The sequence below is a fragment of the Nematolebias whitei genome, chromosome 14 (assembly GCF_014905685.2).
Source record: "Nematolebias whitei isolate Nwh7 chromosome 14, NemWhi1, whole genome shotgun sequence".
Classification (NCBI taxonomy): Eukaryota; Metazoa; Chordata; class Actinopteri; order Cyprinodontiformes; family Rivulidae; genus Nematolebias; species Nematolebias whitei.
The window spans coordinates 46154335-46180621 of NC_056511.1; the positions used below are offsets into that span (position 1 = coordinate 46154335).

The window sequence follows — 26287 nt, forward strand, 5'->3', positions numbered from 1 at the left end:
TAGCTATTAAAGTTGGTAAACAGGTACAATTTACAGCCTCGAGTGTGCATGCTGATAATGCAGGGTGGTATGTTGTAGTGATGGGGAAGTTATACACACTGCCAGTGATCTTGGTTTCGGCATATGCTCCCAAGTTGGACAACTAAAATTTCAGTAACCTCTTCTCAAATATACTGAATATGTCAACACAAAACTTTATAATTGGCGGTGACACAAATTGTGTGCTTTTATCTCGACCATAGTTTGAAGGGGGAAAACTACTCTGACTAAGTCCGCTCAGCTAATCAATTCATTCCTTGAATCGTATGGTGTGGTTGATGTATGGCATTTCCGTAAACCTACCTCAAGGTCATACTCGTTTTTTTTCCTCAGTCCATAAAACGTACTCCTGAATCAATTATTTATTTCTTGATAAACAAATTTTACATTTGATGAAGGAATATGATTATGGGGCCATGGTCATATCAGACCATAGTCCACTCATTATGAAATTGCTTATCCCGGTCACAAAATCTGTGTTTTGTCCTTGGAGATTCAACCCCTTACTTCTGTCAGAGGAAGACTTTACCAAATTTCTTACATCTGAAATTGAACTTTTCCTCAAAGTTAACCGAACGCCAGGAATGCCACTCTGTACTGTCTGGGAGGCATTAAAGACCTACCTGAGGGGTTAAATAATTCCTACTGTGCAAACAAAAAAAGAAAGGGTTGGTACGGCTAAGACAGTTAACGGATGAGCTACTACAATTTGACAGAGAAAATAGCCCCTCCCACTCACGGGATCTAATGAAAAAAAAAAGGTTGTTACTTCAAACTGAATTTAATACTTTGTCTACTTAGCACAGCAGGCAGAAAAGGCTGGGCGCTTGCTTGCACATCAGTTGTGGCGATAAACAACCAAACTATTAAGCAATAAACAATGAACAGGGAGCTGCATGTAGGACTGTTGTACACAAATATTTTAGTAATAGAGTAATCTTTTGATTATTCTGGCGATTAATCGAAAACAAAGCTTGTCAGGTTCTGCACACGATAAAGAACATTTAAGTAAACAACCCATTTAAGTCCTCTTTTTAAAATATTTTATTGCTTAAACTGAATTATTTTTAACCAGCACAGTAAAATCTAAATACTGTAAAAAAAAAAACATGTATGGATTGGAAAACTGAACGGAATTTACGAAGTAGGATTTGGAAGGAAGGACATAATTTGGATTGAAGGTGTTGATCATCTTCTGCAACTTTTCATCTTCCACCACGGACAGTGGCTGCATGTCTGTGATGATCAAATTTAAAATGCTGTTTATGAACTTAGCTGCTGCACAACCCAACATCCCTTTGTGATGTGCTCCAGCATCAACGTGTGGCATGGAGGCTGCACAGCTGCAGAGAGAAAAGCTTTGCAGAGAGTGGTGAAGGCTGCACAGAAGATGTTGGAGTCAGTCTCCCCACCATCACAGGCATCTACACCTCCAGATGCAGGAAGAGGGCCACCTGCATCATGAAGGACCACACTCACCCAGCACACACACTTTTTGCCCCACTCCCCTCAGGAAGGAGGTTGAGGAGCATTAAGTGTAGAACCACTAGACTGAGGAACAGCTTCTACCCTGAGCCTGTTAGACTCATGAATCTCTAACCAGAATAATCACTTTGGAAAATTACATCATGTTGCTGCTGATCTGTTTCAATGTTGCTGCTTATCTGTTTCATGTTGCTACTGATCTGTTTCATGTTGCTGCTGATCTGTTTCAATGTTGCTGCTTATCTGTTTCATGTTGCTGCTGATCTGTTTCATGTTGCTGTGTCCATTCGTGCTCATCTGCTCACACAGACTCATGTTCATGCTGCTGTTTGGTGTATTGTTTTTATGCTATTAGTGCTTAGTGTATATTTAATTAATGTTTTTCTTAGTTCATATCTTAGATGATATTACTGTTTTCTTTTACATTTTATTGTTGGATGTAACTGGGACCCTGTGAACATAATTTCATTCCACCACATGTACCACATGAGGTGGAACGACAATAAACAACATCTGAATCTGAATGTGTACGAAGCTGTCCAACATATGACTGCGATTTACTGAAAAGTATAATAAAATTATTATTTGTTTGTTCATTATTATGCCTTAATAAATATATTTCAAGTGTACTTCATTGGATATTATAAAATTATTTAATATTGTTAAGAGGCAGTCTACATTTTCTGATGACCCTGCTGCAATCAAAGTAACATTAGTATGTCAGTTGCATGTTATTTATGCATTTTAGGCTTTATTTCAGAATCAGAATCAGAATAAACTTTATTATCATTGCACCGAGATACAACGAGAACATGTACGTACAGTCGTCTGAAGATGGGCGGAGTGCACGAAGCTGCAACTATAAAAAGTGTGGCCCTCTTATTCTTATTCAGAATAATATTTTGCTTAGATAAGAAAAGGAAAGAAAACATGAGGAGAGACGGTATAAAAAAAGATCTGTCACGAGGAGAGACGGTATAAAAAAAGATCTGTCACACCGTGTCCTAGACAGAGCACAATTTGAGGCATCTAAAAAACCTACCACAGCAAAGCAACATAAACAGACATTATACAGTTACATATAGGCGGTGAAGACATTGAATTTTTAAGGGAAAGTCATAGCATAGTCCAGAGACCCCTCTCAGCCATTGTCCAGATAAGAGGTGACGTTCATCTTTAGCTCAGTTGAGGTTCTGTCACATGTCCATGGCCTTGGGGAAGGGAGGGGTGAGGAAACAGTCAAAGCATCTTTGTTGTTTTCAAAACATTCCAGGAGGAGTTGAGATAAGTCCGGTGTCAAGGCCACAGTTTGGGTCAGGCAGAACTCGTGAATTGCCGTTTCTGCCTTTTTAAAGTCTTGCTGGTATATAGTCCTCTGATGGAAACTCCAAAACAGCCAAATTGATCCTTTACGCAAAAAGTCGAGCTCACAGCTTCTCCAAGATTATTTCCACCATTCATGAGTGCTGCCAGTCAGTTCACAGTCCTGATAACAACCTGCTCCAGCTCCCTGCTGCAGCTCCACAAATTCAGTCTGAGTGCTGTTGAGCTTCGACACATCCACACAAATTTGTAGACAATCCAGAATTCACCAACCAAACAGTAGAATCTAGTTGTCATCATGAATCCAATTTGTTTCCGTCGAGGTAAGTGGGTCCTCCTTACCCTGACTCCTGTCGGGAGAAGTTGATCGATTTTGTTGAGAGACCAGCTGATCAAATTCTTCAAATTAGGAAGGTATGCAGAAAAAAAAAGAGGCTCTTTGAAGGGTTCACATGACGAAAGAATGCAAGCAGGGAAGCAGGGGAGGTACAGAGTGCCAGGAAATACGTCTGTCTTCACCGGAGTACAGAGGAAAAAAAAAAAAAAAAAATATATATATATATATATATATATATATATATTTTTTTTTTTAATCATTTTTCACATTTATGTGTGAGGTTTGAGGATGATTTAATTAAAACCCTCTGTCACTGAATTATTGTTAATCATCACAGAAAAATCTAAATACTGTAAAATAATTTTTATGGATTGGAAACTGAATGGAATCTGTTAGAAACTGAGTAAAATAGATAATGCAAAGTTTGAGTTTGTACATCGAGTTGTGCAGACTTAACTTGTAATTGTAAATGGTAAAAATACATTGCTATTTTTATTAAGACTGCATTATTGTTTAGTCTTGATTGCTGAGCTATAAACAAGTATGACATTATTAATAAATGCAGATTAATCCCAGTTTTCCAACTCATAAACAGCAGTAGCAAGAAGAAAAAAAATCCTACTAACTAAATACTTGAAATACTTGAAATATTCACCCTAAATATCTCATTTAAGTCAGGATGGAAGTACAGCAATAAAAACATATGTTTCGGCTAGGGCTGAGTACCGAACCGAGATTATTTTATAGCACCGACCGAACTGCGTTGGTCGGTGTATGGATTGAAATGCCACTCTTTTTTCGGTGTCAAGTTTCAGTATTGGCTGTAACGTGTCACGTGGTTTCAGCACGCAGGCAGGTAAAACACAGACATATGACAAACAGACTACGTGTTTACACCCAGAGCTGTATAGAGCTGCCCTACAGATTGTATGTCTATGGTGCTGGTTCCTCCCACAGACGGGGTTCACGTGTGCAGCGCGTGTGGCATCGAATGGCTTAAATTTATGAGCGGAAAGTTGCTCCATGTTTGTCTTCAAGGGGGACTGCAGCCTTCCCTCCTCCTCTCAGCGTTAAAAAGTCAGCCTGTGAGTGTTGAACGGCCTGATTCATTATCTCAACGACCAGACTCCTCTTCATCAAAGAACTCCGAGGATGGAGCTGTGTCTGTGTTTCAGCAGGTAAGTTTACGTTTACGCCACCTGCATCATGAAGGACCCCACTCACCCAGCACACACACTTTTTGTCCCACTCCCCTCAGGAAGGAGGTTGAGGAGCATTAAGTGTAGAACCACTAGACTGAGGAACAGCTTCTATCCTGAGGCTGTTAGACTCATGAATCTCTAACCAGAATAATCACTGTGAAAAATCACATCATGTTGCTGCTGATCTGTTTCATGTTGCTGCTGATCTGTTTCATGTTGATGTGTTCATGCGTGCTCATCTGCTCACACGGACTCATGTTCATGTTTGTGCTGATGTTCGACGTAATGTTTTATGTTATTATGAGTGCTTGGTGTATATTTAGTTGATGTTTATCTTAGTTCATATGTTAGATGTTATTACTGTTTTTCTTTTACATTTTATTGTTGGATGTAACTGGGACCCTGTGTACATAATTTCGCTCTACCACATGTACCACATGAGGTGCGAATGACAATAAAAAAAACTGACACTGACAAGAATAAGGAGAGAAGAGGAGCCACGGTCAGCAGTGATCAACAGGTCATTTGTGACCCGGAGATCAGAACTGTTTCAGTGCTATGAGCAGTATGGAAACCTGATTGAAATTTGTCCAGTATACTATTGTCATGTTCTTTCTTGTAGATGAACTGAGACTAATTTCTCCAGAACTTTAGCGAAGGGAAGGTTGGAAATGGGTCTAATTTGCCAGGTTATGAGGCTCAATGGTAGGTTTTTTGAGAAGGGGTATAATTATGACTGATTTCAGGGCAGGGGGAATATGACTAGATTGGAAGGATTGATTAATTATGGTGGTGATAAGAGGACTGAGAAAGACAATGTTAGCCTTGACTAGGGCTGTTGGGAAGAGGTCAAGAGCACATGTGGAAGGTTTCATGGCCCTGACAGTGGCTTCCAATTTCCTTCACACAGACCTCTAGGAAAGAACAGAAGTGGGGAGGGTTCCCGAGCTGTACATTTACAGCCGGAGAGAGTGCAGGGGGTGAAGTGGTGAGGGCTGATCGGATTTTTTGGATCTTGTTTTAGAAAAAGTAGATAAAATTATTACAAAGATAGTTAAAGTCAGTGAGTGATGCTGTTCGTGGCTGACAGAGATAAGTGATGGTGGAAAAAAGTATTTTGGAGTTACCAGGGTTATTAGAGATTATAGATGAGTAAAATAAAGATTGAGAGCCTTTGAGGGACCTAGCATACATCTTACGATTCTCCATATAAGCTAGCTTGTGAACTAGCAGATCAGAAGCCAAGAAACGTCTCTCAAGCACTCGACCAGCTGCCTTCATTTTCTTCACCTCTGAGGTAAACCAGGGAGCTGAGGAAACTCAAAAAACTCAAAAAGGCAACTGTCCTCTCTCTGACAGGAGCATGGTGGTCTAAGATGCTGGAGAGGTTGATGTTGTAGAAGTCCACCGCACTGAGGGAAGCTGGAAGGGAGCCAGGAATGAGGACCTTAAGATCAGCTGCTAGAAGTTCAGAGTTAATGTTTTCCAGATTTCTAAAATAAATCTGTCACTTTGGTTTGATGGTACTGTCCAGGAAAGGAAGCTCCATATAGATGACTTTGTGATCGGATACACCCATGTTATACGCAGAGAGATGATGCACAGTTAAGAGAGTCTGTAATGACTGTCCAGGGTGTGTCCACGAGAATGTATTGGAAGCTTGACGTGTTGTTCCAAGTCCATACAGTCCAAAAGTTGAAGGAATTCAGCAGCTTGATGATTAATGGGTGTATCAACATGGATGTTGAGATCCTCAAGTACAAGTATGTTAGCAGTTGTGGAACAGAACAATGACAGAGTCTCAGACACCTCAGAAATAAAGGAAGGATGATATTTATGGGACCTATAAATGAGGAGCACTTCCACTGAGTTTGGTGGTTTGGAGGAGAAAGCCAAACACTCAAAGGAGGACAACGTAGACAGAGTCACTGGTGAAAGGTCCAAATGATCTTTAAAAATGATGGCTAGATCGCCGCCATGACCTGAACTCTGTGCTCTCTGGAGATATTTATATCCAGCAGGACAGGTCTCATAGAAAGCAGAGAAACTGTTTGGCTGATGCCAAGTCTCTATAAGGCACATCATATCTAATTCCTTGTCCTGAATGTGCTCTTGGATGAGGCATGCTTTATTAATCAAGGATTACACATTGAAAAGTTTGATTTTAAGATAAGGCGCAGCCATGCATTTTTTTAATAGGCTTGAGAAGATTAAAATCCACTCCAAGTTTTCCAACCTGCGCCCAAGAAGACTCAGGAAATGCTGTAGTCACATCAGGACTATAAATCCCAAGAGCCACAGTGCTCTGATAACGTGGACGCCATGCACTAGAACGCCCAGCTGACCAAATGACCGGTATGGAGGATGTAGTCCGGAAAAAAAAAAAGCTTTCTCCGGGAGCTTCTGTGGACATAAGGAGGACGTAGAAAAAGACCCAGCCTTTTGATGACAGAAAAGTCCAGAGGATCCACATGGACATTACTGTTATAAAGGCTCAACAGCTCCCCAGCAGAGTAGCTTAGCATCATGCTAGATGAGAAGTGAGACACGACATCACACAACAGCAGGAATATAAAATAGCAGAGTCTCCTGAACAACAAAAAAACATCATCCGAAACTACAGGCTGTCCACAACAGTGAATAAAGTCGGGGAAAAAAATTAAAATACTTTATAAGATGTTATCATCCAGACAGAGAAACAGCGAACAAACAATGCCAGCATCCTCTCCACCTCAGGTCTCCAACTTGTGTCTTTTGCAGTTTTTCAAAGTAAGATTGGACATGACACACAGTTGACTGATTGATGGATGAGCTACACAATAGGCATGGATTTTGATTCTACGTAATGTTTTTATGCTATTAGTGCTTAGTGTATTTTTAGTTGATGTTTTTCTTATTTTCTTTTACATTTTATTGTTGGACGTAACTGGGACCCTGTGTACATAATTTCACCCCACCACATGTACCACATGTGGTGCGAACGACAAAGAATCTCTGACTCTCACTGACTCAATGCTCTTGAATGCACCGTGGCTGTGATGCTGGTGAACGCACTACTCTGTGTAAACAAAGTTCAGAGCTGCGTGTCAGTCTGGAGTCTTTTTCCTCTCCTGACAGACAGAGCCTTGCAGTTTTGCTGAGCTTTGAGCTTCTGTTTGTGCTTTTATGCTGTGTATAAATACCAGAAGAAACACAGCAAATAAATCACCCTAAACTGGACATTTGTCTCCACGTTTTTTAATGAGAAGACAACTTCTTACCGTGCCACTCTAAACCAGTTCATTTCCTGGAGAACACCAAACCTCTCATTTGTAGCAGCTACCGTCATTTTTCACACCTTATCAGGAATTTAAAGTGGCTCTCCCACGGTAAGTCAACAAAGACCTATCTGCATAAGCTTCTTCAGCTGACGCAAGCAGCCGGGGAGGGTCTTATTCTATCCTGTGGAGTTACCACTGAGTTAAGGCTAAACCCCACTGCAGTCTATCCTCTAAGGGGTATAACAAACTAAGTCTAAACACTTGAGTATTACCCAGAGTAAGCTTAGGTTAGTTCTACTTAAGGCTGTGTTGAAGGTGACTCACCCAGACTTGTTAACAGCCTCTATCTGTGAGCCACACCCTTATCACACCCCGTGACTCGCCCAACCTAACAGCTGGAGTTGGATCATCATCCACAGGGAAACTCACCTTAATGGTCGTTCACCTTCATTGTAGAATGGCAATTCTTACTGATCTGGTTCTTTTTAGAATCCAGGAATAGGATTCTAGGATGTTGTCTTAATACTCACAGCTGATTAACCATTAAAAACCTCCCTACATGTGTTGGAATTGAACCAAGCTTCTTAAATCCATGAACACGAAGTGGTGAAATGATAGTCCAGATTTTTATGTTTTACGCTTCACTTTAATTAATGACTTGCAAGGGAACAGCGTTAATGCACAATCCAAAAATTATGGGGGGGGCCGAGATGGTGTAGAGGCAGGGCAGCCGGCTTGGGACCCAAAAGTCCCAGGTTCGATCCCCAGTCACTGCACATCACGTGGTGTCTTTGGGCAGCACACCTCATCCCCAAAATGCCTCCCGGGCGCTTTCAATAGCTGCCCACTGCACCACCTGGTGGTGGATGGGTTAAATGCAGAGACTAATTTCGCCATTGTATGGAAACATACAGTGCTGACATTGTGATGACATTATTATCATTATTATTATAATGGAATCAGTTATAAAGAGTCCATACATTGCTTGAGGGAGGATCTTGTTAATTGATTTTGATGTCCAAAGGATTGGAAGTCCACTAAAGCGGTGAGTTGCTTGCTCCGATGAGCTGAGATAGGGAGTTAGGAATACTTAAAGCTCTTATGGGTCGATGTAGGAAAGCCTTCCCATTATCTAGATGGGCCACGCCTGGAGTCTCAGCGTGGGTTAGAACCCCAAAGAACTCTAAAACTCCCTAATTAACTTACAAGAAATCCTTCCAAACTGTTATTTGTCTTTGTAAAACCTATTTCATTGGTTGGCGTTCATGAACAGAGGACCCAGAATGTTGATAATATTAATCTGATTCCCTTAATTGTTGGTAGAACTGTCGCTATCATTTTGTATAAAATTTGTAAAAGGACGATAAATCAGGGCGTCTCTTACCATAGATCTCCTTTGTCTGAAGAAATCTTTGGTTAAACGCAAGTGAAATCCCCTTCCCAGAACCCTGGGAAAGTGCGCCCCATGCCCAAAAAGCTGTCTTGATTTGAAGAAGGTTTTAGTTTGGCCTTAATCCGGTCTGAAACAAAAAGAATGATCCTATCTTGACCAAAAGGATTCTTTTTCGGATTGTCCAAATCTTCTTCAGCAGCTAAGAGATCCTATACCGTTCTATGACCCTCCAATTCCCAGAACTGTTCAGCCCAGAACTGTGACTGAGAGAACTTTATAACTTTATGGGGAGTGGTGGCGCAAGCGGTTAGAAGATGGGTCTGTGATCAAAAAGTCGCAGGTCAAACTCCCTTTACCGTCAACATCAAAATGTGTGTGGAAAAGGTGGAACACACACACCTCCCTCCACCCTCATTCGCCACACTCTGGGCCCCTGAGCAAGGCTCTTAACCCCACCATCTGCTCCTTAAACAGGTTTCTCTTGAAAATGAGTTCTCGTGGCTCAATGAGACTACCTGTATAAATAAAAGGTAAATAAAAAAATAAAAATAGCTAAGCCCAGACAAATCCAAACCAGTTCAGACAAGTTGTTCTAGCCTGGTGTTGCCTCTTCGGGTGTAACCATCTGCTGTAACCCTCTGATTGGTCCTTTAAGCTGTTATACATACTAACTTCTTGTAACATTTCGTTCTGATAGGCATTGCATAATAAGGGTGTTGTCCTTCTCTGGACATTCTGTCCTAAGTTTTAACACTCTATTCTGTTTAAAGGGGTTTACTATAGTTCAATGTATGAGTTAAAGAGGTTTACTATAGTTTGAAGTATGAGTCACTCTGTTCACTCTAGCCAACAGCCAACATTACAGTTTATCATTTTAGATTACTGATTCTTTTATAATCTGTTCAACTTAATCCTAAATTCTTTTAATCACATATAATCACATAATTACTCACATAATCACTTTTCAAGTAATAATCATACAACAGTCATTGTTATTTGATTTGTAACACAATTAAACACTTCTATGTGTGCAGCTTCACTGAGAAAAGCTCGCAATTCAGCTGTTCACACACACATACAGAGAGAAAACATCTGTTTCCACTTATGGGGCCTTCTTGTCACACACACACGCACGCACACACATACACAGTCTCTGCTCAGAGGACACAAACTGGTTTTATAATTCTGGACAAACTGATTTCATAAAATGCAAGATTACTTGACATGGGGCAGGTTTGTATTCAGTGAGGGAAACAGGATGAAGGGTGGTGTGAAGGCTGCAGACTGGAAGGAAAAACTGGCAGATTTATAACAGAGTACAAGACTATATTGTTTTATATCAATATAGTCTCATTTTATATCGCATTTTAAATTATATCAATATTTTAAAAATATTGATATATCGCCCGGGCAGCACGGTGGCGCAACTGGTAGAGCTGCTGCCTCTCAGCGAGCAGGTCCTTGGTTCAAACCCCGGTCCAGGGGCCTTTCTGGGTGGAGTTTGCATGTTCTCTCCATGCATGCGTGGGTTTTCTCCGGGTGCTCCGGTTTCCTCCCACAGACCAAAAACATGCATGTTAGGCTGATTGGTAACTCTAAATTGTCCCTAGGTGTGAGTGAGAGAGTGAATGGTTGTTTGTCTCGTTTGACCCTATGTGGCCCTGTGATGGACTTGCGACCCGTCCAGGGTGTACCCCGCCCCTCGCACAGTGATTGCTGGACATGGGCACCAGCGACCCCCGTGACCCAAAATGGAATAAACGGGTAAAGATAATGGATGGATGGATGGATGGATATATCGCCCAACCCTGCTACAGAGTTCCTTTTTTTGGTATCTACTGTATGCCAATTAATCATAGGTTTACTCCCTCGGTAACCGATACTGCTTTGACACAGGGGTCTTGAGGGGATTGCATTCACTGTGTGATCTCTATGTTGATGGTAGATTTGCTTCTTTTGAACACCTGGTACAGAAGTTTAAAAATTCACTCACAAGTCACATTTTTTTTAGATATCTGCAGCTGAGACATTTTGTGATATCTAACTCTGTTTTCCTTTGTACTTCTCTAAACATTTTGTGGCTAAGACTTTGGAAACCAGGTTTGATACCTTAGTAAGATTTATACACTGCTCAGTTCATACCATGAGTCTAAGTTTGGACTCCCTTAAACTGAAATGAGAAGCAGACTTGGAGGAACCCATATCAGACTCAATCTGGAAAAGGATCATTAAGAACATTTACTCATCCTCTATCTGCCTGAGACATGCTGCATTTCAATTTAATATAGTGTACAGGTTGCACTGGTCAAAAGACAAGCTGTCCAAGATCAAGGCTGATCTGGACCCAGCATGCAATCGTTGCAAACAAACTCTAGCTACACTCTTGCATACATTCTAGACCTGTCCTAAATTGGAGACTTTTTGAAAATTTATTTTTGACATCTTCTCTGGAATATGTGGCAAAACTGTTCACCTATAACCACTCATTTCACTTTTCAGGGTGGTCCCAGTGGATACATCCTTGAGCAAATGCTAGAAGGATGCGATTACCTTTGGCTTTCTTCTGGCCAGAAGGCTAATATTATACAAATGGAAGGACCCATACCGGGGCATATGTACATTGGATAAGAAAGGTGATGTATCATATCCATTTGGAGAAAATAAGATAAATCTTGAAGGGTTCTGTAAAAAGATTTTGGGACACTTGGCAGCCTTTTGTATTGTATTGTATCAAACCAGCCACCAGGGAGCACAAGCCAGTGTACCTCTTGTGCCGGTCCCAAGACAGGGTAAATGTGAGAGTTGTGTCAGGAATGGCATACGATGCAAAACACTTTGGCCAAAACCATAATGCGAGTTCATCAAAACGAAACCATACCGGATCGGTCGAGGACAACGATCGCCACCGGTGCTGCTGACAGATAGGGTGCAGAATGTAATGAAGTGAAGAATGTAGGACTGAGGGCTGCAAATCTAAATGTGGGGACAATGACAGGCAAAGGTAGAGAGCTGGCTGACATGATGCAGAGAAGGAAGGTAGATGCTTTATGTGTCCAAGAGACCAAGTGGAAGGACAGCAAGGCTCACAGCATTGGAGCAGGGTTCAAACTGTTTTACCATGGTGTGCATAGGAGAAGAAATGGAGTAGGGGTGGTCCTGAAGGAGGAGTTGGCAAAAAATGTAGTAGAGGTGAAGAGTGTCAGATAGATAGGGTGATGTGCCTGAAGGTAGAAGTAGAAGGTATGATGCTAAAGATTGTCAGTGGTTATGCTCCACAGGTTGGATGTGATTGGGACGAGAATGATACATTTTGGAAGGATCTGGATGAAGTGACAGAGAGTATTCCCAGGGAGGAAAGAGTGGTGATCGGTGCAGACCTGAATGGACACGTTGGTGAAGGAAACAGAGGGGATGAGGAAGTTATGGGTAGGTTTGGTGTCAAGGAAAGAAACCAAGAAGGACAGATGGTGGTGGATTTTGCCAAGAGAATGGAAATGGCTTTAGTCAATACCTACTGTATATCCTAAAGAAGGAGGAACATAGAGTGACCTATAAGAGTGGACGAAGGAGTACGCAGGTCGACTACATTCTGTGTAGAAACCTCTTCTACAATAATCAATTAATAATCTTCTACAATAATCAATCTTCTACAATAACAATCTACTATAAGTTATTTGAAATTTTATTTTTTTATTATTCAATATTTTACTAACAGAAGAGTCAAGTAGCAACTTGTTTTTTGTGTGATTTGCTATGTCAGTCAAATTTTTGAAGAAAGAGGTGGTAATTAAAACATTTTGGCTTTTTTTTTTTTTTTTGGCCGATTCATTGATTAATCTGGGAAAGAAAGAAAAAAATCACCCGATTAATCGATTTAAATTAATTATTATTAAATTAATTAATTTAAATAATCATTAGTTGCAGCCCTAATTGGCATAGTGTCCCTCACATTCCACCAGCAGGTCACTGGATTCACTGAGGTTAGGGTTGATGCAGACTTCTGCACCTCTGTGTCTCTTCCTGAATCTTCTCTGTGGTTCTCTGGAGTTTAGGGCTCTGATCATCTCCCTAATTGACATGAGAACAAAACAGCAATAACATGGTTGTGTTATTATTGTTCAAAAACCATTATCTAGGCTGAGAGATAAAAGATTAACTGGTCAACAATATCCTTTAAAGTTTATTTACTTCCACCATGGAGCCTCCACTGTAGAAAAAGGCAGCAAACTTTAACAACAAAGTTTGTGACAGTCCTGTGGCCCCCATGTTACTTTTCTTTTCTGTCTCTGTCCTCACATCAGGGTCAGAGGCTCCTGTGAGGAGAACAGTGAACATTAGTGAATTGTTGAAGCAGCTGACTGGATGGATGAGCACATTTTTACAAGTTCAGCTTTATCTGTTACTGTCAATCTTTAGTTAGCTTTTGATTTAGCTAGCTACATAGATAGCCATATTTTAATAAACTAAAGCTACAAGTTATTTAAATAAACTAAAGCTACACACTAATATTTTTTTATGGTCTTTGTGCCACACTGGTCCTGTGGTCCACCCATCCAAATCTTTGACGTCTTCCCATTTTCCTCAACATTCCCGTCTCTACTGCATACAATGTTTTTATTAAAATAAAATAAAGCTACACACTAATATCTTAAAGTTAGCGTTACATGGCTAGTTAACTCACCGAGCGATGCACGTATTAAGCAGCAGCCACGAAGCTGCAATAATGTTAACAAACGTAGACTTACCAGCTGAAATCCCAGACACGGAGCCATCCTCGGAGTTCTCAGATGAAGAGGAGTCCGGTCGTGGAGATGTTCGATCAGGCTGTTCAGGCTCTCTAATACCCTCAAGCTGACTTACTGGGTGGAGGATGGCTGCGGTCCACTTTTCTTGCAGACAAACACGGAGCAACTTCCATCCATCCATCCATCATCTTTACCCGTTTATTCCATTTTGGGTCACGGGGGTCGCTGGTGCCCATGTCCAGCAATCACTGTGCGAGGGGCGGGGTACACCCTGGACAGGTCACAAGTCCATCACAGGGACACAGAGTCAAACGAGACAAACCATTCACTCTCTCACTCACACCTAGGGACAATTTAGAGTTACCAATCAGCCTAACATGCATGTTTTTGGTCTGTGGGAGGAAACCGGAGCACCCGGAGAAAACCCACGCATGCACGGAGAGAACATGCAAACTCCACCCAGAAAGGCCCCTGGACCGGGGTTTGAACCAAGGACCTGCTCGCTGAGAGGAAGCAGCTCTACCAGTTGCACCACCGTGCTGCCACGGAGAAACTTTCCGCTTGTAAATTGAAGCGGTTCGCCGAGACATGCGCTGCACACTAGTTCACACAACACAAACACGTGAACCCTGTCTGTGGGTGTAACCAGCATCATAGACGTACAGCTATACAGCAGCTCTATACGGCTCTGGGCGTAACCATGCATGTCTGTTTGCCATAAGTCTGTTTTACCTGCCTGCGTGCTGAAACCATGTGTCACGTTACAGCCAATCACCGAAACTTGACACCAAAAGACGAGTTAAGTATTCAGCCCTAATTAAAAATATCTTGACTTTTGTTATGACACTTTTGTTATTTACCAAACACTGTAAATGGATGGATGGGTGGGTGGATGGATTGAAGGATGGATGAAATTATAATAAAAATGGTCTGAAGAGTTAAAATAAGTCATTTAAATGTGATGTTTTCAGGCCGAGTTAACTCTCTCTTAAAGACTGACTAGTTGTTTTATTTTGTGAATAAAATAAAACAGTATTTTATGCAGTTAAATAAGGTGGTTGATTTTTCCCTAAGGGTCATGAATGGTCATAAAGTTAGTGGACAATAAAGGGTTAACCTGAAAGCTTCAGAATAAAACATCATTCAAGTCAGATTATTACTGTCACACACCCACGGATTGGATAAAATCTGGATTTTTTACTCATAATCATGACTTAAACTTGAAACAGTTTTCATATACAGGGTGAGAATTTATTTTAAAGTTTCTGGTAAATTAAAAAGTATACAGATTATTAAAATGATCAAATTAAACAATGTATATAAATCCTGCTAATGAACTTTTAAAGAACTTTAGTTCACCATTAAATCTCTGATGAACCAGATTCTACAAAAACATCTATATTTACAATGTCATAGTTTTTCTTCATTATTTGATGTATTTGCACTCATTGTGGCTTTTATTGTTCAAAGTAGATGTGTGGTTTTGTTTCTTGAATACGGATTATTTTATTTTAGCTTTGATTTAAAGTGTAATGCTTGTTTTGTGATTTGTACATCTGTGGGTTAGAATAAAGTTGATATCTCTTCTTTAAACATGTTTGAGGGAAATATTCCTGAGATCCAATAATTTTGTGTCTTTTTATGATTTTTCAGCTGAGTTCATTTTAATTAACAGATTATTTATATTTATATATTTATTTATTATTTTTTATAAATAAAATGTTTTTAAAAATCGTTTACACCCTTTGTCCCAGACCAGTCCCGGTCCGCCCGCCTGCCGCGGCTCGGAGTTCGGCCTTTTTATGAGTACGTGAGGCCGGGGCCCGGAACCCGGCCTCGCACGTTTCAACAAGTTGGCAGCTTGCATGATCCTCCACGGTGACTGGCTTGCTCTGAATTTTGTCGTTGGTCAAACACAAAAAAATGCCTGGACTTCAGCATTAGACCATGGTGTTGTCATTTTTGTTTTTAAAATCTTAAAAGTAGGTCCAGTCACGGTTCCGAGCTTGAGTAATTGCAAATGGCGAATCGGGTGTTTTGAAAAGATCCAGTGACTCCGCCCCCGATCAATCAGTGACCGACAGTGTTCTGATGTCACGTATTGGTGCCGGCTCGGCTCGCTTGGTACCCCAGAGAAGAAGGGACTGAAAAAAGTGCTAGTGGAAAAAGATTTGAAACCATACCGAACCGAGTCGAACAGGGCTGAAGAGGGGCTGTGGAAAAGGCCCGTTAGTTTTAGCTCGTCTTACCTGCTCTCCAGCCACTCTTGAGCACAGGCCACCTTTACAGAGTCCTCCATATTGTTGACTCTTTTCAGGGCATCGAAGGCATTAAACTCAATGCCAAAACTGTCAGAGTGTTGAATTCTCAGAACGTTGTCCCCAAACAACATCTCTGGGAGGGAGGGCATGTTCAACTCTTCCCCTAACCTGAAAAGGCAAACAGAAAACAGTTAGGTTGTTTTCACACCTGATAGTCCGGTAGACTCGGTTCGGTTGGGGACCAACATTCATAACATTTGTTTACGTTTCAGCTGGTGCGGTTTGCATTCACACTGCACTGAGCCAATTGAACCAAGGATGAAAAGCCTCTCTCTGTTGAACCATGTATCCCTACAATGATAAGAAGTGATAACTTCATGAGATTCTTCATAAATAACATTATTTCAGTTAGGGTTGACTTGTTATCTTGTCTTAAGTTTAGACTACTAGAGGACAGATTGAGCTCATTTCCTTAAATGAATTGTTAAAATTGAATAGTTTTCATTTGATACTATTTCTATCTTAACATGTGATTCTTGACCTGCCATTGTGTATCTGTTCCTCTTTCCTGTCCTCTCAACTCCAGCCGGTCGAAGCAGATGGCCGCTTGTCCTGAGCTGAGGTTCTGCTAAAGGTTTTTTTCCTCATGAGGAAGTTTTTTCTTTCCACTGTCGCCTTCATGCTTGCTCAAGATGAGAGTCTGCGATGAAGTTAACCTCAAAGCTGTCTGTTCCTTAGATAAAGAATTTTATTAACTAACTTTTTATATATATGAAAGTTTCTGTTCAGTGCCGAGAAGACTTCTGTCTTCTGATGATGTATCAGGACTCCTCAAATGTGTCCTTTTTGCAGATGACACCACATTTTTCTGTTTGGGTAAAGATGTAAAACGGATGTTGGAAATGATGGACAGAATTTGATAAAATACAAACTTGGTTTAAAATTAATAAATTATCATTAAATTTAGATAAAACTAAATACATGATATTTAGCAACAAAAAGAGAACTGTTGATGATCCATTTAAAATTGAGTGTGTTGAGATTTGTAGAGTTAATGAGATGAAATTTTTGGGTGTAATCATTGATGAACAGCTCACATGGAAAAATCACATAAATTCTGTAAGAACAAAAATATCTAAATCTATTGCAGTACTATACAAAGTCAGGGAATTATTAAATGATAAAGCTCTGTACATGTTGTATAACACAATCATTGTTCCACATTTAATCTATTGCATTGATGTTTGGGGGAAAGCGTGTAAAACGTTTACAAAACCTATTTTTATTTTACAGAAAAGAGCTGTAAGAATTATCACCAGAAAGCATTACAGTCACCCATCAAGCACATTATTTTATCAACTGAAGTTATTGAAGTTCCATGATTTGGTAGATTATAGTATTTTATCAGTTATGCATAGGACTCAAAATAACACATTACCATTAAATATCCAAATAAATGTTGTTAAAAGACAAAGTTGTTACAATCTTAAGGGGATAGAGATATTTGTCAAACCAAAATTCAGAACTAGTCTGAAGGGAAGGTCTACCTCAATCCAAGGAGTTGGATTGTGGAATGTTCTAGAGAGTGATGTGAAAAATGACAAGTCAATGTGTACATTTAAGAAAAAGATCAAAGCTGGATTGTTAAAAAAGTATATATGAAGTAGCTTAGTGTGTGTTTTGTATTAGAATTATAAAAATTAGAAAGTTATTCATTTTGTTCTGTTACTTGTAAATTATTATGATTGAACTAATTGTTTGAAAAAAGGGGCAGATATAATAAGATTTTTTATTCTTTCTGCTGCCTTTCATTTTAAATCTCTTGTATCTTTTTTTATATTGTTATGGAATTGTTTTGTACTTTTTTCAAATGAATAAACTTTATACCATACCATACTTCTGTTGTGACTTGGCACTATGTAAATTGAATTACTTGATGAATTTGGAAACATTCTTCAGAGCATTTGTTTTAACTCAGACTTTGTGCTTTTGTCTTTGACTGCATTCACAAGAAAAGAGGCGTTGTTGTGTTAAACTGAAACAGATGTCAAAAACAGAACGCTCTGAAACTTAACTCTAAAAACTCAATGCTTTTACTGCGACTGTCCCATAATGTGCAATTCACTTCACTGACTGAATCAAATGTTTTAATTTGTAAATATTCTCCCTAATCTAAAAGGTATTGATGAATTAAATCCAATAATAACCATTTAAAATCTTTGCTGATTAAATGCAAAAAGAGCTCCTTCAGCATCATCCGTGTAGTTTAAAGGTTCTGACGTTCTCATAAACAACAGCCTTCTGTTTACCTGCAGCTTCTTGGTTGGACAAAGGAGGAAATAAAAGTCTGTATTTAAGTTTCCAAACACATTTTTCAAACAGCTTGTGCTAATTGTACAACGTTAATTTAAAAACTGTAAATACATAAATTCTGAAGTTCTGAAGCTAGTGGAAGACCACGAGGAGGGAACCATGTCAGGAGACAGAGGGAGAAGAGTAAAGTGAAGAATGTAGGACTGAGGGCTGCAACTCTAAATGTGGGGACAATGACAGGTAAAGATAGAGAGCTGGCTGACATGATGCTGAGAAGGAAGGTAGATGTTTTATGTGTCCAAGAGACCAAGTGGAAGGGCAGCAAGGCTCGCAGCATTGGAGCAGGGTTCAAACTGTTTTACCATGGTGTGGATAGAAAGAGAAATGGAGTAGGGGTGGTCCTGAAGGAGGAGTTGACAGAGAATGTAGTAGAGGTGAAAAAAGAGAGTGTCAGATAGGGTGATGTGTCTGAAGGTATAAGTAGAAGGTCTGATGCTAAATGTTGTCAGTGGTTAGGCTCCACAGGTTGGATGTGATGAGGAGGAGAAAGATACATTTTGTAAAGATCTGGATGAAGTGATGGAGAGTATTCTCAGGGAGGAGAGAGTGGTGATGGGAACAGACCTGAATGGACGTGTTGGTGAAGGAAACAGAGGATGAGGAAGTGATGGGTAGGTTTGGTGTCAAGGAAAGAAACCAGGAAGGACAGATGGTGGTGGATTTTACCAAGAGAATGGAAATGGCACCTATTTCCAAAAGAGGGAGGAGCATAGAGTGACCTATAAGAGTGGAGGAAGGAGTACGCAGGTCGAGTACATTCTGTGTAGAAGAAGAAACCTGAGGGAGATTGGAGACTGTAAGGTTGTGGCAGGGGAGTGCGTGGCCAGACAGCATCGGATGGTTGTGTGTAGAATGACTGTTGTTGTGGAGAAGAGAACCAGATTAAAATCAGAGAAGAAGACCAAATGGTGGAAGATGAAGAAGGAAGAATGTTGTGAGAAATTCAGAGAGGAGCTGTTAAAGGCTCTGGGTGGTAAGAAAAAGTTTCAAAATGAATATTGAAGTGCAGGACGCCGTTCAAAGAAAGAGATTAGCCAAGAAGAAATATGACAGTTAGAGGACTGAAGAGAGGAGACAGGAATATAAAGAGATGGGACGTTGAGCAAAGAGGGAAGTGGCTAAGGCCAAGCAGAGGGCGTACGATGAGTTGTATGGGAGGCTGGACACTAAAGAGGGCGAGAAGGACTTGTACCGATTGGCAAGACAGAGGGATCAGACTGGAAAGGATGTGCAGCAGGTTAGGCTTGTTAAAGATAGGAATGGTAATGTTCTAACAAGTGAGGAGAGTGTGACTGAAAGATGGAAGGAGAACTTTGAGGAGCTAATGAATGAAGAGAATGAAAGAGAATGAAGAGTAGAGGTCATGGAAACTGTAGACCAGGAAGTGGGAAAGATTAGTGAGGGTGAAGTCCGGAAAGCTCTGAAAAGAATGAAGAAGGGGAAGGCAGTAGGACCTGATGACCAGTGGGGGTTTGGAAATGTCTTGGAGAGATGGCAGTGAGGTTTTTGACTCAAATATTCAATGGTATATATGAGGGTGAGAAAATGCCTCAGGAATGGAGAAGAAGTGCTGGTGGCCATTTTTAAGAACAAGGGGGATGCACAGAGTTGTAGCAACTACAGGGGAATTAAGTTGATGAGCCACACGATGAAGATCTGGGAGAGAGTTGTGGAAACAAGACTTAGACGAGAGGTCTAACAATTAGGCTGATGGTCCTTCTTGAGCATGTGATCAGCTGGTTCTGGTTGTCAGCAGCAAACTGGTTGATCCACTCTGAGAAGGTGCTATTTAAGAGACTGAGCTGAATACAGCACCTCAGACTGAGGAAGTCCTCAGGATGAGAGACGAAACGTTTCTACATTTTTTGTTGTTTTGCTTTGTTTTGTTTTTTTGAATGTCCAGAGGACCAGATTTAACTTTTTTGGATTTTTCTACCTGGATTATTGAGCAGCATCAGGACATTCTCCGTGGTCTTCTGTCTCATCTTCTGCTCATGCTGAGTCCATTGTTGAAAAATGACAAAATATAACTCCTAAAACTGCTAAAACTTGATGCCACTTCATTTTTATTTTTATTTACAGAAGAAGAAGACGTGTCTTCAGAGGTTTTTGTGTCGTTTCTTTCAGTAGTTCTTGGTGCAGCACCCCCACAGGCGAGCGGGGGAACAGGTTGCTTCAACAGGTTGGTTCAACAGGTTGGTTCAACAGGTTGGTTCAACAGGTTGGTTCAACAGGCTGCTTCAACAGGTTGGTTGAACAGGTTGGTTCAACAGGTTGGTTCAACAGGTTGGTTCAACAGGTTGCTTCAACAGGTTGCTTCAACAGGTTGCTTCAACAAGTTGCTTCAACAGGTTGCTTCAACAGGTTGCTTCAACAGGTTGCTTCAACAGGTTGGTTGAACAGGTTGGTTCAACACGTTGCTTGAACAGGTTGGTTCAACAGGTTGCTTCAACAGGTTGCTTCAACAGGTTGGTTCAACAGGTTGGTTCAACAGGTTGCTTCAACAGGTTGGTTCAACAGGTTGCTTCAACAGGTTGCTTCAACAGGTTGCTTCAACAGGTTGGTTGAACAGGTTGGTTCAACACGTTGCTTGAACAGGTTGGTTCAACAGGTTGCTTCAACAGGTTGCTTCAACAGGTTGCTTCAACAGGTTGCTTCAACAGGTTGGTTGAACAGGTTGGTTCAACACGTTGCTTGAACAGGTTGGTTCAACAGGTTGCTTCAACAGGTTGGTTGAACAGGTTGGTTCAACAGGTTGGTTCAACAGGTTGGTTCAACAGGTTGGTTCAACAGGTTGGTTCAACAGGTTGGTTCAACAGGTTGCTTCAACTGGTTGGTTGAACAGGTTGGTTGAACAGGTTGGTTCAACAGGTTGGTTCAACAGGTTGCTTCAACAGGTTGCTTCAACAGGTTGCTTCAACAGGTTGCTTCAACAGGTTGCTTCAACAGGTTGCTTCAACAGGTTGACTCGACTGCACAGTGCAGTGTGAATGCAAACGCACCAGCTCAAATGTAACAAAAGGTCATGAATATTGGTCCCGAACCGAGTCTACCGTACTATATGGTGTGAAAACGACCTTAGAATCCATCCAGTGGTTGATGGGATATTTTGCTAACAGACAAACACGATTGACTGCAAAACTTTAAACAAAGATCTTAGATCTCACAATATGTTGGGGATCTGTTTGAGATACCAACTCACTAAGTTTTAGGTTAATGTCTGAATGAGTCCCTGATACATTTTAATTTTAGTGTTTTGAATTTCAGTGGCAGCCACCTGGGCATCCCCTGTCCAAGTGGACAGGTCCACTCCAAATGTTTGTCACTTGTACATCCAGTGTTCACTTTTGAAGAGCTACATCAAAATTTATCATGGTGCTCATGAGATATTTTGCTAACAGACTAAGACATGAACACACACACACAGCTTTTGCTTTCACGTGGAGGGTAATAATGACTTTACATCCTGTCGTGTCCCCGATGTATAAATCCACAGTTTCTCTGTGAAATTAATGTAAAGGTAAAAACTTGAGTGAAGTCAAAGACAAAGTTCTCACCGTTCGATGTCTTTGGATTTCATGATGTGATTTTTGGAAGCGGTCACAGTCCATGGTCCAAACGTGAAGTCCTTCTTACTGCTCTTGAAGCCGTGAGACAGCATCGCGGATGGGGAGCAACACCACCTGCATGACATGAAGGGCTTTTTATACAAACACAATGATCAAAGTGCCTGGTGTGAAACGATTCGGTCTGAGAACTGGAGTCAAACTTTGGTTCGTCTCCTTTTGAAGTTTTATTTTCCAGCTGCACTTGTTCTTCCATACAAGTTGGAGTTCCAAGGAGTTGGAGTTGATGACGCCATCATCTACCTGCTGCACAGCCTACACACACCTGGACAGGGCAGGCAGCACTGAGTCATGTTCTTTGACTTCTCCAGTGCTTTGAACACCATCAGACCTGCTCTACTCTGCAGTAGCTCCGGGACATGCAGGTGAAGGACTCGCTGGTCACCTGGATCAGAGACGACCTCACAGGTCGACCACAGTATGTGAGGCTGCAGAACACCTCAGACACCATCTGAGCAGCACAGGCTCCTCGGGGGTCGGTCCTCTCACCGTGTCTGTTCACCCTCTACACCTCAGACTTCAGGTCCAACTCACAATCCTGCATCTGCAGAAGTTCTGGATGGTCTGCCATTGTGGGCTGCACCACTGGTGACCAGGAAGCTGAACACAGAGGTGGTGTGGACAGAACCAGCTGCAACTCAACACTGGAAAAACTAAAGAGCTGAAGGTGGACAACAGGAAGAAGACCAGCTCCCACAACCCCATCAACATCAAGGGTAGTGAGGTGGGCACTGTGGACTGCAACAAGTACCTGGGGTCCACCTCCAGGACCCCTGACTCCAACATCCTCTACAAGAAAGAGCAGAGTCGCCTTTTTCTTCTGAGGAGACTCAGGTCCTTTAACCATGCAGGACCATGCTGCAGATGTTTTACCACTCGGTGGTCTCCAGCATCTTCTTCTACTCTGTGGTGTTCAGGAGCAGCAGGGTGAAGAAAGCTGATGCCAACACACTGGATAAACTCATGAAGAGCTGGTTCAGTTCTGGGAGTGGACCTGCAGCCTCTGATGGAGGAGTCTGAGCAGAGGATGCTGAGGAACCTGCTCCAGACCCTGAACAGCATGTCACCCCCCCTGCAGGACACCCTGGACTCTGACCGCAGCACCTTCAGTCAGACTGAGACCACGAGGTGCTCCACAGAACAACACAGGAAGTCCTTCACACTGTTTAACTCCTCCCCCTTTTCTTCACAATAAAATTAATCCTGCACCAAAATAAACACCAACGTTTCCGTCTACACCTGTTTACACCTTAATTGTTGGTATTTTTATATTCTCTGTTATTTTTATTATCTCTGTTATTTTTCTATTCTCTGTTATTTTTTTATTCTCTGTTATTTTTATTATCTCTGTTATTTTTATATTCTCTGTTATTTTTATATTCTCTGTTATTTTTATAATCTCTGTTATTTTTTTATTCTCTGTTATTTTTATTATCTCTGTTATTTTTATATTCTCTGTTATTTTTATATTCTCTGTTATTTTTATAATCTCTGTTATTTTTATATTCTCTGTTATTTTTATATTCTCTGTTATTTTTTTATTCTCTGTTATTTTTATTATCTCTGTTATTTTTATATTCTCTGTTATTTTTATATTCTCTGTTATTTTTATATTCTCTGTTATTTTTATAATCTCTGTTATTTTTCTATTCTCTGTTATTTTTTACATCTTGTGGTTCCTTGTGTTTGTTCCTTTGTACTGAAACTCTGGCACAACAATTTCCTGCCAGATCCATAAAGTTCCATCTTATCTTAGAACTTGCTTTAATTGCTTTAATTGTTTTAATTGCTTTAATTGCTTTAATTGCTTTAATTGTTTTAATTGTTTTAATTGTTTTAATTGCTTTAATTGCTTTACTGCATTGAGCTGAAGGTGACGAGGAGAGAATTCATGAAAACAAACCAAAGCATTCTCTGCAACAACTGATGTCCAGTCAGTCTTGAACGACCAGTCAGGCTGATCTTCAGAGCTGCAGAGGACCACACATGTGGCCACCAAACGTTTTGGACCCACATGCCCTGACACGTGACCAGCGTCCCAACAACCTGCAGGAGGTGAACACGAGGTCAGATGAAACCTCCTGCAGGCTCGGTCCTTTCAGGTCAGTTGTGTGTAACACTGGCCGACATGGAAACCAGTCCAAGTTGTTGTGAAGCGACATGATGGCGAGGGCTCGAGGCCGGAGCTCACCACTGACCCATAAACCACCACACACCCGCACAACCCGACAAGAATCATATTTTACAAGAATCATATTTTACATGGTCTCCGTTACCTGTCAGCTTAGTAGGGTCAGGAAGAACAGCCCTGCTGTGTTAGTGGGAGATTCTCTTCGTGTCTTCTTCTTCTTCTTCTTCTTCTTCTTCTCCTTCTTCTTCTTCTTCTAGTGTTGTTTTATGGCGGTTGCATACCAACTGTAAGGTGCATTACCGCCACCTGCTGAGCTGGAGTGTGAGCAGGAGACGTACACGCAACAAACAATAAATAAAAATAAATAAAATAAAATAAAAATTCTGTGAAATAACTTAACCTTTATACCTCATCTAAATTCTATCTATTAAATTTGTTTGTTTCAAGAAAATAATAATTTGATTTTTGACTTTATTATCATCACTACTAAAAATGTTATTAATTGTAAATTTTATATTCATTTTATTCATTTCTTTTTGGAAACTTCTTCTTTCGAATTCATATCCAGTACATTCCATAAAAACATGTTGTACTGTTTCAGGGAGATTACATTTGTCTCATAGTCCCGTTGCATGTTTTCCTATAACTTTAAAAAGTGATTTATTGAGCCCTGTATGTCCTATTCTGATACAGGTCATTATTGTTTCTAGTTTCTTATTCCTTCCTGCTTTCTTTGTACATCCTACCTTTTTCTGAATGTTATATAAATGTCGTCCTGTATCGTTTACGTCCCAATTTTCCTGCCAGACCTTCCCAACATATCTATTTATTATCATTTTACATTCAGCTTTACTTAATGGAATTTTATAGTTTATATTTTTAGATTTTAACGCCTGTTTTGCAAGAATGTCTGCACCTTCATTGCCTTCCACTCCCACATGTGCTGGGATCCAAACGAAATCTACTGATATTTCCCTCAAGTGAAGTTTATATAGAATGTGGTAAATTCTGTCAACTATATCTTGTCTTTCTGATTTGCTTGATTTGATGCTTAATAAGGCTGCCATACTATCAGATGCAATTACATATTTTTGATCATTATATTTTTCAATCCATTCTAATCCCATGATTATTGCTAATAATTCTGCTGTATAGACTGACGAGTTATTTGTTGTTCTTTTCTTCATCTCTGTGTTGTGGTTTGGGATGTATACTGCTGCTCCTGCTAGTCCTGATTCTGGATCTTTTGATCCATCCCTAAATACTATACGTTTATCCATATATTGTTTATGAAAAAATTGATGCACTAAGAAGTTTTCTGACATATTTTTCCCTTTATTTTTTATTAGTTTATGCAACGATAAATCGACAGAAGGATAAATATATAACCAGTGAGGAATACACGAGTGATTAACTGTTGGACTCAAGTCTATTTCATGTAACCCTGCATTGCTGCTGCTTCTTCTTCTTCTTCTTCTTCTTCGGTTTACTGGCGGTAGGCGGTTATCTTAATGCTCCTTACCGCCACCTGCTGGACAGGACGATGGTAGCCCATCATAGATCATCAAGGAGTCAAACATTCAAGGTTCTGTCACACGCACACCACATGTGGTGGAACGAAACTATGTGCACAGGGTCCCAATGACATCCAACAAAATTTTAAAATGTAAAAGAAAAACAGTAATAAGATCTAAAATATGAACTAAGAAAAATATCAACTAAAAAATACACGAAACACTAGCAGTACACCAAAAAAAGTCCAGGCTCAATAATCCAGGTATACAACCCATCAATTATCAGTCAGGTCATCTGAATGGAAGGTGAAACGTTTCAGCAAAAAAATAAACTGTCCAGATGAAAAATGTTTCACTAGTAGCATAAAAACAATACGCTGAACAGCAGCATGAACATGAGTCTGTGTGAGCAGATGAGCACAAATGAACACAGCAACATGAAACAGATCAGCAGCAACATGAAACAGATCAGCAGCATGAAACACATCAGCAGCAGCATGAAACACATCAGCAGCAACATGAAACACATCAGCAGCAACATGAAACACATCAGCAGCAACATGAAACACATCAGCAGCAGCATGAAACACATCAGCAG

General features: G+C 40.5%; 1 protein-coding gene across 1 annotated transcript in view; it reads right to left on the bottom strand.

Annotated features, from left to right (window-relative positions):
• Positions 1-24490, bottom strand: part of tiprl (TIP41, TOR signaling pathway regulator-like (S. cerevisiae)) — a 45842-nt gene extending 21352 nt beyond the window's left edge. Inside the window, exons 1-3 of the mRNA XM_037688159.1 lie at positions 24321-24490; positions 21976-22101; positions 16034-16213 (exon numbers count right to left, since the gene is read on the bottom strand). Of these exons, the coding sequence (XP_037544087.1) occupies positions 16034-16213; positions 21976-22079 (284 nt within the window). The 5' untranslated portion in view covers positions 22080-22101; positions 24321-24490. The remainder of the gene's footprint in view (positions 1-16033; positions 16214-21975; positions 22102-24320) is intronic.
• Positions 24491-26287: the final 1797 nt, after the last annotated feature.